This window comes from Diceros bicornis, chromosome 6 (genome assembly GCF_020826845.1).
Source record: "Diceros bicornis minor isolate mBicDic1 chromosome 6, mDicBic1.mat.cur, whole genome shotgun sequence".
Classification (NCBI taxonomy): domain Eukaryota; kingdom Metazoa; phylum Chordata; class Mammalia; order Perissodactyla; family Rhinocerotidae; genus Diceros; species Diceros bicornis.
The window spans coordinates 44,924,023-44,939,935 of NC_080745.1; the positions used below are offsets into that span (position 1 = coordinate 44,924,023).

General features: G+C 39.0%; 1 protein-coding gene across 1 annotated transcript in view; it reads left to right on the plus strand.

Annotated features, from left to right (window-relative positions):
• Positions 1–15,913, plus strand: part of CCDC6 (coiled-coil domain containing 6) — a 109,276-nt gene that overhangs the window by 46,190 nt on the left and 47,173 nt on the right. Inside the window, exon 2 of the mRNA XM_058543402.1 lies at positions 7,396–7,545. Within this exon, the coding sequence (XP_058399385.1) occupies positions 7,396–7,545 (150 nt within the window). The remainder of the gene's footprint in view (positions 1–7,395; positions 7,546–15,913) is intronic.

A 15,913-nucleotide genomic window follows, 5' to 3' on the forward strand; every position in this document is an offset into this window, starting at 1 on the left:
TTGATGTTGAGAAGTGATTGTCAATCTGCTTGGTTCTTTGTGGATCATCTGTCTTTTCTTTTAGGATGTTTTTAAGATTTTGTCTTAATGCTGTACAGTTTGATTAAAATATGTCTAGGCATGGACACCCCCCCGCCGTGCCTCCCCCTTCTTTGTACTTCCTGTATTTATAGATTCATGTCTTTCATTAATTCGGGGATATTCTCAGACTGTATATGTTTGTAGAGATGAAGGTTGGATATTTTCAGCCATCATGTCAGATGTTCTCCTCCTCTTATTCTCTTTACTATCCTTCTTAGTCTTTAGTTAGATGTGTGTTAAATCTTTTTCATTTTCCTTCCCTATTGATATCTTTTACATTTTCCATCTTATTGTTTCCTTGTGTTACATTTTGGATTAATTCTTAGGTCTTTCTTTCAGTCTTTGCTATTCAGCTGTGTCGAACTTGCTGTTGAAATACGAAATGCAAGGTGAATTTAAATGTTTATTTCAAGAAGTTCTGTTTTCTTTTTCAACCCTGCCTGATCTGTTTGTTAGTCTCTTGTCACTCATTTACCATATTTTATTTCTTTGTAATGTTTTAGATACAATTATTTTATAATTTATGAGAATTTGAATATCTGAAGCCTCTGCCGATTGTGATGATAGGGTAGTTAGTGTATATGTGTGGAATCCTAAATAGATTGTTTCTGCTAACTTACTTTCATGGTGGTTTTGTGTCGTTGATGTGATTTTTGTTTGGGAGCTCAACGTGGGATCCTTCCACCTTCTATATGTGTGTACATTCAACTCTGGTACTTCACTTAACCATTTGTTGCTGGACTTCTTTTCATGACAGTACATACAAACCAGATATTTTTTAATGGTTCTACTATATTTTTTTCTATAGATTTACCATAATTCTGTCCATTTCCCCTTTTAGTTAAAGGGAAACTCCAGAAGCATTTACTGTTTTCTCATTAATCCACCTGTATATGCCCCCTCCCCAAGCCTTTCTGTAAGTATGTTTTGAGTGCTTACTCATGCAGGGTACTATGATAAGCTCTTTATGTGAATTATTTGAATTTATTTTCACAACCAACCCAGAGGGAGGTACCATTACTTTCACTTTACAGAGGAGAAAGCAGTGGCCCAGAGAGGTCATATGACTCCCCTCGGGTCACACAGCTGGAGTGGGGCACAGCCACCCTGTAACCAGGCAGTCGGATGGTGTATAAGAACCTCCCCCAAAGCCAGTGCTATTCAAAGCTTGGCCTATGGACCAGTACTCTCTTTGTCACTGGCCCAGCAGGAGATAAGTTCATAATCCAGCGTAAACATTTAGCAGCTTCTCTAGCAATTTCTCATTGCTCTGCATCCAAGCAAGTCACCGGTGGACTCATCTTCTTGAACTGAGTGTGGGCCAGTTTGGGTGGTGTTGAATTCACGTGGTGAGACGTTTATGTGGAGCTGTGTTCTAGTCATGGGTAATAGGACATGTGCAGAGTGATATGTGTTGGTCCACTGTAGAGTGTTGGTGAGGGCCAACTGGTCTTTCACTAAAGCTGGTTTGAGAGGCTCCATTACGGTCCTTTTTTTTTTTTTTTTTTGTGAGGACGATCAACCCTGTGCTAACATCTGCCAATCCTCCTCTTTTTTTTTTTTTTTTTTTGCTGAGGAAGACTGGCCCTGGGCCAACATCCGTGCCCATCTTCCTCCACCTTACATGGGATGCTGCCACAGCATGGCTTGCCAAGCAGTGCGTCGGTGCATGCCCGGGATCCAAACCGGCGAACCCCGGGCTGCGGCAGTGGAGCATGCACACTTAACCGCTTGTGGCACCGGGCTGGCCCCGACAGTCCTTTTTAACATGAAGATTCTCTGAGTTCTTGTCCTGAAAATCAGCCTTTGGTGCTGTTTTATTTCTTGCCCTGCAGTCCTGTAACAATGGCCCAGCCATAGTATCTGGGGCAGAATAGCACAGTCTCGAGGCCTAATAATGACTCTGCTCTGATCCCTGTGTACTTAGTGATTTGTAGGCAATACTACTTTGGAATAAATAATATAAGTGCTTTCATTTATTGACTATTAATTGCTTTTACTATAAGCTAGTGTGCAATACGTGGAGGAAGCACAGTATAACTTAGTGCTTCTGCAGACTAAACAGTTCTTCTAAGAGAAGAAATGAAGGTATGGACTTTGGGCTGTTGCATGCATCACCTGCCACCCGCCCCTGCAGTGCTAGCACTTAAATGTTAGACAGTGCAGGACTACTGCAGGACAGTGGTTTGTGTCGATAAACCCGTTGGTATGACGGATATTTGAGCTAATCCTATAAGAGGCGCCAGCCTTCAGTCCTGAGTTCTGCTGAACTCTGAACCTCTCCCAGAACAATTGATATGTGCAGTGGTGCACCTAGTAAATGCCAGTGGAGAAAGAATAGGGTTTATTCAGTTGCCTGGCTTTGTGTTGGGTGGTTCCTGTTATCATAACAATTTGGTTTCAGATGCTATTTCAAACTGAGATGTTAAGATCATTAAAATTTGGATTGTAAGTACTAGGCAACAGAATAATAAATTTAAATAATTAGAATAATACATTTAAATAGATCCCTAAATTTAAATAATTAAAATAATAAATACAGCCTGCTTGGATTCTTAAGCATTAGAGCTTCAAGGTATTTTAGTTTTATGATTTTTTTTTGTTATTAAAACAAATCAGCTATCAACTTAAAAAGCAATTTTTTAAAACAAATGCAAATGTGTTACCTTGGTAGTCACTAAAACTCTCCCTTGATTATATCCTTTACCTACAGCTGCTATCAAATAGATATTGCCTGAATTTCTTGCTTTGGAAACCTGTCCTTTTTCTTAGGCTTGTTAGGTCATGAACTACATCATCCTAACCGTGATTTTGGTTTTGGCACCTGGATTTTCTCATAAGCAGTGAGTGCTGTCGTTGAGAGTTTTTGAATTCTCCTTTCTGTACTCTCCCTTGATCTCCAAAATGCCTCTACAAGAGCAGAAACACTAAATAATCACATTGGAATCACCTATCAAATTTGTGCCCTGGTCATAGTAGCAGTGGGTCAGAACGATCTTGTTTTCCTTATCCGCAGAAAATTGCTCTCACTTACAGTAAGCTTGCCTAAATACGTGGTGACTCAGGAGAAAATGATTTTTTCTAAGAATTTTTTTTGGTGTTTATTTTTCCCAGAGGACTTGGTAAATTCCTCCCCCACCCCGCAACCCCATTTCTTTTTTGTTGCCCTTTTTTTTTGTATTTGACTTTTGGTAGCACAGAATGATGGAGAGTTGCTTTATATCCTAGTCCTCATGTTAGCAGACATCGAGTGATTGCGGCTGGGTGCGGGCCAAAATAGCAGACACTAATAAGTGAATATGGTTGTACCAAATTCACTCTGTTTTTAAATGTAGCAACTAGAACCATACTGAACAGGAAAATATGATCACAGATTTTTTATTTCCCTGAGATTTTCCCAGTCTTCAACTCTGCAAACATACGCAAAACACTAAGAAAAGGTTTCCTCCTTCAAAGAGTTTCTAATTTTCCTGTTCACATTTTCTTTTGACAGTTTGCGGAGTTATAGGTAAACCTTGATTTATTTATTTAGCTTTTGAAATACAGTTTTATTTTGAATTTGAATGTGTTTAGGTTCTGTTGAGATTTTTCAAGCATTTCAGATAAAAAGGGAAATGTGTTGATAAAACCGATGAGATTTCATAAGGTACCCTGTCTTTTTATCTCTGCTGTGTTCATCTTTGTCTGTCTGACTCCTACTACCTTGCAAATGGTGCCTGGGGCTGGAGTCATTCTCCTAGGCTGCTGTCTACCTGGCTCCTGGCTCCTGGCTCCTGGCTCCTTTGGGGGGAATAAATTGGAAAGGTAATTTGTTTTATAGCTTAAAAACAAGGCCTGTTTTGGAGTTAGGGGAAGAAAAAGCCAGGACTGACTGAGACTAAGACTGAGATGACAATGCACGTAGAGTGGGGAGAAAGCTGCAGGGAGGAATCAAAATGGATCCTTACTGATTTTCTGTGATGCAAGGTTCACATCTGATAATCCAATTTACCTGTGGTTGTCAGTACACTATATCTGATCTTTTTAAACAATTTTCTCTGAGGCTATATTGGATACAGCATCTTGCCTTTTGTCCTCATTTATGCGTTAATTCCTGAAATGATCTGTGACCAATTGGAAAAAGGGTGACCTAGGGTTTTAGGGACCTGGAATCTTGTCCTCCCAATGGATGGTTTTTCTCTGGATGTTCAGGTGCTGTGGGAGGAAGAATAACAGGCTTCAGAACTAAGAAGTGGCAAAAATTTGGCTAAAGGAGGCCTTTTAATAAAATCTGTGTTGGGCCCTGTTAACCCCTTGTTAAGTGAGACAGGCTTTGACAAGCTTCCGCAGAACAATTCCTCATATTGTTCAGAGATCCTGAGAATGTTTTTTTTTTTTTTAGTGGACTTTGCCTAGAAATAAGTGGCTATTCTAAAATCGTAAATAACTTTGTTTGCTAAGGCCTCTGCCTCTCACAACTGGTGACATGTCAGTTACTTTGGAAGGCACTTTTAGAGCAAGTCTAGCTGACTTCAACATCTCCCTCCCCCCATCCTTTTGAAATTTTGCTACATTCCCTGGGATGAATTGCAAAGGAAACCAGGTGCTCTCTGAAATACAGACCCTGCTGATTATCAGAGTTCTTTTTCTTTTTCTTTCTTTTTTTTTTTTTTTGGGTGAGGAAGATCAGCCCTGAGCTAACATCCGTGCTAATCCTCCTCTTTTTTTTTTTTGCTGAGGAATACTGGTTCTGAGCTAACATCTTATTGCCAATCCTCCTCCTTTTTTTCCCCCCAAAGCCCTAGTAGATAGTTGTGTGTCATAGTTGCACATCCTTCTAGTTGCTGTATGTGGGACGCGGCCTCAGCATGGCCGGAGAAGCGGTGCGTCGGTGCGTGCCCGGAATATGAACCTGGGCTGCCAGTAGCGGAGCGTGCACACTTAACTGCTAAGCCACGGGGCCAGCCCCAGAGTTCTTTTTCTTAATTGAGATATAATTCACGTACTATAAAATTCGCCCTTTAAAAGTATACAGGTCAGTGGTTTTTGGTATATTCATAAGGTTCTGTAAACTGTTAGTACTATCTAATTCGTCACGCCAAAAAGAAACCCTGAACTTATTAGCAGTCATTCCCCGTTCTCCCCACCCCACCAGCCCCTGGAAACCACTAATCTACTTTCTATCTCAAAGTTCTGTTTTATATTACACTGGAACCTGTTGTCCCTGTAACTTAATGGCTAGATGAAATATGTGTGTGTTGCGGGGAGCGAGGCGGGTGCAGAAGCTGCATGTATAAACTCTTAGGGCCTAGCCTCTTATTTTCAACTCCTCACTTCTAGGCCCCTGTGCAAAAGGGAAGGTGGTCTGCTGAGCTTCTAAGTCTGCTTCTCTTTAACTGCTTGTGCTTAAATTTACCAGTCGTCTAAAGTATTGACTGTGTGATAACTTGCAAGAAGTTGAGTCTGACCTGATAATGAAATTAATTTATGGCCAACACTCTTTTGAATCCTAAGTGCAGAATTACCAGCAAAAGCATTGTAGTTCTTCTCCACCTTTTTGTTCTGTAACTTTTAAAATAATCAGAATTTAAATCATATAGGACTTTGTCAGTCAAAACCAGAAAAACAGGTAGCTTAAACAGATTGAGGGCTTGGATATATGTGTAAAATATGCCTTAAATAAATACTTTGTATTTCTGCCCATTGCAGTAGTATGAGATCTTGAAGTATGTGAGGTTTGAAGATGAGTGGGGATTACTTGGAAGAGGGAGGGCAAGTACCAATCCTCAGTATCTTTCCTTGACCATAGTGCAAAGAGTAAGACATTGAGAAGTGCTAACGAAGTGTGTAAGGAAACCACTGGAGACTTGGGCCTGCTCACTGGGTGCTCTTGGCTGGTAATAAAAATTTATTAGCTCAGTGATCTGTTCTTTGTCGCTCAACTCTCCTGGCCAATCCCAACTGATGTCTTAAAGAACTTGAGTGCTGGACCTTCTCCCAAAGTTTCCACTTTTTATGTAGCTCTTTTTTTCTGTCTGAGTCCTCCATGTGGCTCTCTTTTGCAGAATTACTTGGCAAGCAGTTGCAGGGACTGGCGTTCTTCCTCTGGGCCACTGTGATGGAGAGCAGGGAAGATGGACTCCCCAGAAACCATCGCTGTTAGGGTGTGGGTGTTGGGGAAGCTAGTGAGTATGTACAGAAATCTAAACCACCGGAGTCGGGAGTGGTGATTGGACCTTTTACAATGAAAAGTGGTAATTGTTGAATGCAGGAGCCCTTTTGTCTCCTGCCCTTCTGGCTGTCTTGTTCTATTAGAAGTGACAGGTGCAGGAGGCTTGGAGTTGATGCAGCTCTCCCTCCTGTGACTTGGCAGATGAAACAGGAATGCGGTATTTGGAATTAATGCATCAAAATATTGCGGTTTAAAAAGTGTGCTTTGAATGGAGTTGAGTCCGTTTGAAACAAGTACCCTCTCTCTGCAAAGATTCATTTCCTTCAAGGAGGGTTAGGTTTTTCTGTTTGTTCTGTTAAAACATAGGTGGGGGAGGGATCTACAGAAGAATATTTTCATCTCCATTGAATTATGCTTGGCTTCCTGTTCTTCTGTTTTTAAAATTCAGTAATGCCTGTCCTTGCCCTCACCTCCAAAAAATTCCCAGTAGGGAAATAAAGTAAAAAATGAAACTCCTTTCATCTACCCTTGCCCCTTACCTCCTGGATCCCCTCTAGTTTGTAATAACTAGTTTTTAGCCATTTGGTATATATCCTTCCACTCACTATTCAATGAACATGTAAATGAATCCATGTGTATCTGTATTGCTTTTTAAATTGTATAGCCAAACCCTTTCAGTAATATCCTAAAGAGGTGACATGGTTTTACTTTTAAGTGAGTTGAACTTCTCTGCTCTAGTAAAAAGTGTTGCTTAGATATTTTAAGTATAAACCTTTGAGATGTAGCGACTTGCAGAGAATTATCATGAATGGATGCACATATCCTAGGATTGGACCTGCCTGCCATAGGGCAAGGTGTTTTCTGTATTCTGGAGATTGACATGGGATTGGGAAACAATCCTTGTTAATTTCTTTGACATATCACTTTAAGAAGAAGGGCCATAGATAGTACAGGAGGCCCTTTGGAGTGATAGTCAGATTCGCTTTTATGGTGGCTACTGAGTTCCTCTGTTTTGTGCTTCTTGGAGTCTGTTGGTTCACAGTTAAAAATAGACTTCTAATTAAAATGGGCACCCTCTCTGCAAATAAGAACTGTATTTCAATTAGTAAATTTCCTGTTTCCTTAACATGGTTTTTTTTTTTTATTTTTATTTTTTAAAACAGCAAGCCAGGGCTGAGCAGGAAGAAGAATTCATCAGTAACACCTTATTCAAGAAAATTCAGGCTTTGCAGAAGGAGAAAGAAACCCTTGCCGTAAATTACGAGAAAGAAGAAGAGTTCCTCACTAATGAGCTCTCCAGAAAATTGATGCAGGTAAATGATCTTTTCTACCCTCTCATCTTCCCTGCCTGCTTTCCTCTCTGGGAAAAAATGACTTTGAGAGAGCACTTTGCATGCAACATTTACTGATGAGGTTGTAGCTAAAGTTCTTTGGAGATTTAAAAATACCAGGTAAAGATGGCGACAGTGTGATGCTCAAGACTGTGGTTTGTAGCTCATCTGCTTAGGTAAGATAAGACAAAAAATACCCTAAGCCTTCCGGAACATTGCTGCTGAGCCTGAGGCCTTAGCGTGGGAGTAAATGCTGGATGTAGTATTTTGGAAATATGAGGATTAACACCAAATGTGGGATTTTTTTCCTCCTTTTATGTTGAATCTGTAATGAAAACATGAACATTTTTGGCAGCTGGAAGTGGGTCTTCTGCACTAAAATATGAAGAGTCAATTTGGGGGGAAAAAAATAAAAGGTATCCGTGACAATTAAAATTACACACAATCAGCTGTGTTCAGATGGGTGAGTGATATGTTATTGAACAAATACCAGACTGCTATTAAAACTTAACATTAATCACTAATAATCTTTAGAAGACACCACACAAAACCTATAGGAAGGTTCGATCCCTCTAGTTCCGAGGTTCTTCCCCTCCTTTTTTTTCTCAAATCTTACTAGTAAAGTACAAAAGTAAAATTTGTTTAGGGCAAATGTTTTGTGGGTTACTTAACGTGAACTTAAGAATAAGTAGAATATTGAGTTTTCATTATTTAACACAGCTTGTCCAAAATACTGAGCAGGTGTGAAATCATCCCAGGAGGACTATTTTGTCGGATGGCTGTGAAAGGTAGAAACACTCCTTTGTATTTTTTGTTCTCTGGCATCACCAACAATTTCATCCATTAATTTGATTAAAGTATGTATTTTCATGAGGTTATAATAAAAAGAGTATTTGAGGCTTTTAAAAAACTTCCTAAATTCTTTTCTTATCGTCCAACGTAGATAATGTAAGAGAAGACTGGAAGCTTTGGTATAGAAACGTTACTTTTAAGACCATAGAATAGTCCAGGTAGCTTTTGCCCCATATGTCTTTTATTCTCATTTTTCTACCTAATTACTAAATAAAGACACTGTTACAGTCTTGCACAAAATTTGATTTATATAGTAGTTCTTGAGATGTGAAGACTAGAGGTACCTAGGCATTATTGTCTAGCAGAGATTTATGGCAGAATTTCTGCACTGAAAGTTTTTGTTTATTCACGCGTTCTGATTCAGAGAAAGAGTGAGGGAGAAGGTTAGTTTGACCTTTGACTATATCTACCTTGGCAGTGTTAGACAGCTTATTCTGTACGTTGCTTCTCGAATTATAGGGATGCAATTATGGTTTGTTTTCTGTTTAGTGTATAATCAGGTGCCCTAATTTTTAAAACTGCAAGAAACATTTTTTGTTTTCAACTTACATGGCTGTTAGTATTTGGAGTCTTTGACCAAAGTACATTATATAGCAGTGAAAACCTAGCCAGATCATGTTCCTTTTCTCTATAAAGACTCATCTTCTTTGTGAGTGGTTCTATAGTGTATAGTTTATAACCAGCCTCTCATTCACTTATTATCAAACCCACCTTCTTTCCAGGGACATTGATGTCCCTTAAAATAAGATACTAAATAAGAGTGAAAACATAAGAGCCGTGTGCAACAGAAAAGGAAGTTATAGTAATACACTTGGCATAAGAAGGTTTGAACTTAAAATTTAAGCTCTGAGCCATCCTATAAATAAGCCATCCTATAAATAAAGCTATGACCTGGAGGAATATAGTGATTCTTTTTTCATAATTTAAAATAATTTTAAATATTAAAAAATTTTTTTTAAATTTTAAATATTTAAAAAAATAGTTTTACTTCATCAGGAGAAAAACGTTTTTCATATATTAAAAACTTAAGATTTTTGAGGGCCGTGGATCTTTCTAAAGAGACCAAATAATATACAAACTGAAAAACAGAATAAACTGTTTTTGCCGGAAGTAGTGTATGATGTGTAGCACTAGTCTTCATGTGGCCAAGTCTTATGTTTACCCTCAGTCAAAATAAAGCATAGAGTGTGAAGGTGTAATTTCATTGCTCGGGGAGCTCTAGGTGGGTCTGTAGCTCATTAGAGATCTGACTTGTAGAATCTGGACAAATGGACGGTCAGCATGCCTCTGAAACAATCTCTCATGTATCCCAGCTGGGTTCTTAGGCTTTTTAAATATATTTTGTAGTAAAATATACCTAACATAAAATTTGCCATTTCAACCATTTTTGAATGTATAATTCAGTGGCATTAAGGACATTCACATTGTTGTGCAACCATTACCACTATCCATCCCCAGAATTTTTTCAAACTGAAACTCTGTACCCATTAAACAATAACTCCTCATTCTTCCATCCTAGTTCTTAGGCTTTTGAAAGGAGATGGATGGCAGATAGTTTGAAGTTGAGGTCTCTGGCAAGTTCTAGAGCTATGTCTATTCTGTGGCGGGATAGGTGATCTCTCACTTTAGATATCAGGTATCACAATATGCCATTTTGTGGTAAATACCCAGGAAGCCCTCTACTGTTAGCCATTTGGAGAGATCTGGTATAGCTACAGGGAACAAGGGTTGTAGGCCCATGTTACCCATCCCCCAGGCTTTCCTGAAGGATTTAAACCGGTCCTTTGTTGAAGGCTCACATTTTCTGCCACCCAGTGTGGAAGAACTGATCTCCATCTGGAAGATTTTTAGAGTAATTGGTACCAATAGACTTTTCCAACTGTGTAATTACTTTAATATGACTCTCTAGGATGTTTGCTTCTGGATAGGACCTTGTTATGAGAAACCTGCTCAGGGAAACCGAACTGCGGGAGTCACCAATAGACAGATGAGTGAATTGACCTGTTCACCGTGAAGGCGTTTAGCATTTTTCACCCAAAGGCCACTGAGAGGCTATTTATAGAACAGTTTTGGTTCTGTCACTGTGCTTTGGCTGTTGTCTCCGATATAGTGATTGAACAATGCTTTTATGTGCATTTCAAAGGAATTCTTTGGTCCGAAGAACAAAATGAGATTATTGCTATGGAGGAGACACCTTCCTTCCCATCTGCTCTGGCAGAGGTGGTATTTAATAGCCTTAAAAACTGAATCAAGTTCATTTAAGTATAGATGAGAGGAAATCCCTTTGCCTTTTTAGAAGATCGAGTTTGGGCGATAGCTTCAACACCTGCAAATACGTTAATCCTCACTGAAACAAACAAAAACACACCCAAAAAAGAGCATGCAGCTTTTCTCCCTTGCTTTTGTATATATCCACTGGATAGACAGAAAATTATGTCTTCATTCTGTGAAAACTCATGTCTGAAAAATCTGCATCCTTCTGAGCCCAGACCATGGGATTGATTACTGACTGGTGAAAACTGTCCTAAAAAGAACCCTCTAGTACTTTTGCTGAGTCCAGCACAAGCCTGCATCAGAACCAAATTCAGCTCTGGAATGCCTTGAAGAGAGGTGGTAGTTCAATCATAATTTGTAATTAAAATTTATAAGAAATGTTTTGTGAGCAGACTTTATCAGAATTTGATATATAACATGCACGTTAGAAAAAAAAGTCTAAAAGACTATTCTCTAAAACGTTAGCTGTAATTAGACTTGGGTGCTGAGCTTTTAGGTTATGTTAATTTTCTTGTGCCCCTTTTCTTCTCCTTTTGTAAAAGCAACATGCATTACTTTTGTAATTAGAAAATATCTTATTTCCTAAAAAGGAAATTTAAACATTCTGATGCCTGTTTGGTTCTTACCTTTTGAAACTTCCTTCTGTGTCACTGACTTGAGAGCCCCGAGTCCTGCTGTCATAGTTGCATCTGTTTGTCATGGACAGCAATGCACTGAAGCCCCCTGCAGAGTCGGGCTCATCTGCAGGTAATGGAAGCTTCTGGACTGCCCAAACCATTAAGAACTAGTATGATCAGAGTGCTCTCATGATTAGCTTAACTGTCTTGTCAGTCTTGATATGATTCATTCCACTGGCCCTCAGTCTTAACACTTTTTTTTTTAAATCCCTAATTCCGCTGGCTAACCGTTAACTACCAATCACCAGTGCCAACTGGAAGACCTGTCCTCCCTGAGCCTGATAATGGTTTTAGCAGTTGTTGATTTTCTCACTTGCTTTTATGTAAGCCCGATGCATCCTGCTCTTTGGGAAGACCTGTTCAATTGTTGTCTGTACTCTTCTAACCAATACCACTGCCAAAACTTAGTGGATCCTTTTTTCTTTTTTTTAAAACCCTGGAAGAGGACTGAGATAAGAAGAATAGCAGGTATTACATATATCTCTCAATCTTTTCAACCTAATCCAACTTTCAAATTTTAGATCTAACATAATAAATAGGTTTGTAGTTTTGTACTTTCGATTCACATTTGAAATTGGATCTGGTCCTCAGAAAATATTGCCACTGTAGCTATAGTAGAAATTATTATACTTATGTCCTTATTGTAGGGGGCACATTCTTATTGATGATTGAAAGTACTTAAGAATAAAAGTTTTCTGGATCTCTTGTTAAGTGGCCTGGTTTATTTTTATTATTGTTGACTTGGTCCCTGAGATTAGAATGCCTTCTGGAATTAAAGTAGTTGAAGTTTCCTAGCATCTATGGAAAGATAATATATAGAGGAAAGGAAGGAAGTTGTGGGCAAAAACCACAGCTGAGGCTGCCACTACCAAATGATTTATAGCTGAGCAGTGAGAAGGATATCACGCAGCAGCATTATTCTTCCATCTCGCTGGCACAGGAATAAAACCGAGAAGAAGAATTTCAATAAGTCCTCGAATCTGCCTATTCATCTAGACGAAGGCTTATCACTTCATTTACCTTCTCCCTCTCCTCCCCTCAATTCTGGAGAAGTAGTTTCTTCTTCTAATACTATCTTGATGGATTCGGTTTTCTAGAGTGTATGCTTCCCTAACCCCAGAAAGGTTGCGTCTCTGGGTAGCAGGCATTAGAAGTGAGTATAGACTCCCAGTTCCCTTCTTAAGCGTGTACACCAAGATTTGAGGCTGCCTTTTTTACCCCAAGTTTTCCATGTCACTGAGATGGCTATGAAGTGATTTCATTTGCGCAGGCAGCAGAATCACATGTCAGGGTGATAAATATGTATGAAGCTCAGTTTGGTTAATTTTAAAGGCACCTCGGCTAAGACTGCCATTGCATCCATTCGGACGAAAACTTGTTTCTCTCCACGGCGGGGGAGAAGAGACCTTGAAATATGTTCTTTATTAAGGTGGCTAGACCAGCGGCCCTCTTGGCTTTTATTTTCTCAGCGCTATTAATGCTGGTCAGAAAAATTGGCTATCACCTAACAGTTTACAGAACAGTTGGAACAGAGGGGTGTTTTTATTTTTTAATGTTGTTTTTCATTCCAAATTATCTAAACCTCAGCTTTGTCTGTTCTTTGTTTCTTTTCATGGAGCAAGAGGCTTACACATTGTGTTCACGATAACATCTGCAAAGGGCTCCCGGGATGTTTTTAATGCATTTTAAATGCTGCAACCACCAGGGGCCAAATTATAAGCCAGAATTTTCCTGTTAGTAGAATGCCAAAAATCTCTCAGTCCAACATAATTTGCATTATGATTAGAAAATACAATAAACTTGATGCAGTTCTTTAGTCTTAAGAAATCACTGAGTTTCTTTCAAAGTGTGTGTGTGTGCGCGCGCGCGCGTGTGTTGATTATGTAGATTTGATGTACCAGCATGGATTCCCAAAAATGTAAGGGCCTAGAAGGTTCCCATGCTGACTTCTTTGACAAAATGTGGGAAAATGTAGGTAGAGAGAAAATAAAAGTAGAAGGAACATGAAACTGAAAATAATTAGATAAAGCTGGAGTGAGATGTTGCTTTAGTCAGAGTAGGGGTAAGCATTATTTCTGGGTGAAGAGGTGAATCTTGGTTATTGAAGGATACTTGGCTCCGCTGTAGATGGACTTGAGCCATCCCTGGAAACGCTTTTCAAAGGATTTCAAAACCTTGCAGTTATAAATGTTGCAATGTTTTGTATTTCTTGGGTAGGTTTTTTTCATTTTCAAGACAGTTTACAGTCAGCCCAGTCAGTAATGACGTTGAAATGCAGAGGTATCTCTTGTTGCTGTCTTCACCTCCCTTTTTTTCCCCCTTGATTCATAAACTAGATAAGAAAGATAAGGCTTTTTATTTTAATTTACAGTAATGACTCAGCTTAGAATGAATTATTTCTTTGGGCTAAACACTATTCCTTAGAAGAAGAAACTGCTAGTGTTTACAAAATGGATTTTCAATGCATAAGGCTGACTCCAGAGCCTAAAGGACTTCTTTTTTTTTTTTTTTTTTTTTGTGAGGAAGACCAGCCCTGAGCTAACATCTGATACCAGTCCTCCTCTTTTTTGTTTTGGAAGACTGGCCCTGGGCTAACATTCGTGCCCATCTTCCTCTCCTTTATATGGGACGCCACCATAGCATGGCTTAACAAGCGGTGCGTCGGTGCACGCCCGGGATCCGAACCGGCGAACCCCGGGCCGCCGCAGTGGAGCGTGGGCACTTAACTGCTTGTGCCACCGGGCCGGCCCCAAGGACTTCTTTTTTTTATTTGTGGAGCATCTTTCTTTAACCTTTCTCCTAACCAGACTTCTTTAAAGGTGTTAATTCTTTCAGCTGCATCATGCTATTGGAAATCTAGTAAACTCAAACTTAGCCCTTTAGGTATTCTGAGTGGATAGGAAGCCTGATGTTGTTCTGGAGCCATCTGCTCAGAAGTGAGGGCCTGACTCGAGTCCTTGGTATTGAGAATGCTGACAAGAAAATAAAATCTTAAAAATAATTAACTCTCTAGAAGGATCTAGCTATTTTTTTCCTTTGTAAAAGTTACATGGCCTTCCCCTCTAGAAAATGACAGGCTCAATAATTCAGGCAAACCTCACTGAGGGTAAATAAAAGGTAGACAAAATGCTTTTAAATTTTTATTAAAAGCATTAAAGAACAAACAAGGTAGTGAAGAACCGTCGGGCTGAGATCTGGGGAAGGATGGGGATCGAGAGAAGACCCCAGCACCCAAGGCTTCTTTTGTCCTGAGAGCATTTGCTCTTCATTAAGAAACAGCTGAGAAAGTGAGTTGTGCTTTTGGTAGTTGTGTGGAGCTGGGGTTACAGAAGTCAAAGCTCGGGACTGGCCAAAGGTGAGGACAGTGATAAATCACCTCCACTTTAAGTTGGAATCATGAAGAGCTGTACCCTCAGGATAAGAATGAACCTGATTTGCATCGTCTGGGTGTGCCAGAGAACATAAAGCTTTGGTTTTGGATTAAGATGGACCCAGACATATGGCGACTGGAAGAAGAAGATGAAATTTTCTGGAGGAAGATACCATCACTCACCTTAGGCCATAAGTTTCTCCTACAAATAAAAGTTCAAATGCATTGTCCATCATACAAGGAGAACCAGAGACGTGGAGATATGAGATTTCATGAATATAAACCAGTAGAAAGAACAGGACAGAAAGAGACTTCACAGATACTTCAGATATTAGAATTATAAGACGTGAACTACGAAGCAACGATGCTTACTACGTTCAAAGAAATAAAGGCAAGTTTCAAATCTTCGTTAGGAAACGGGAACACATCACAGCTTTTCTTGCAGACATTCAAAAGATAAGTAACTTTGGCAATACATTTGAAATTTTAGATGAAACAGACAGATTCTTAGAAAAATATAATTTTCTACAATCAAATGAAGAAATAGAAAACATGAGCTTTCTAACCGTTAGAGATATTGAATCAGTGATCAACAGCCTTCCTAGAAAAAGAATTCCAGGCTCAAATGGTTTCACCAAGAGATGAGATTGGGAAGTTGTACCAAACATTCAAGGATGAAATAGTTCCAATCTTCTATTAAGTCTCAAGTTAAGAAAAAAATATGCTGCTCAACTTATTTTAAGGCTAACGTAACCTTAATGCTCAAACTTAAGTATAGTTCAAGAAAGGTAAATCATAGTGAAATATCAATTATGAACAAAGATCTTAAATAAAATATAAGGAAAATGAATCCAAAAATATATTAAAAGGAGAATGCTTCATGACTATGTTGGATTTATACAAGGAATGCAAAGTTAATTTAACAATAGAAAATCAGTAAGTATAATTTGCCACATTCACAGAATAAAAAGAAAAAACCGTGATTGTATTAATAGATGGAGAAAAAGGACTTGACAAAATGTAGCAATTTATTATTAAATCATAGTGAACCTAGAATAGAACTTAAACCTGACAGTGTCTACCAAAAGCCTACCCAAACATTATGTTTAATTATGACAAGTTAACAACTTTCCCTTTCAAATCAAGAACAAGAAAAAATGCCTGCTGTGTTTTCTTC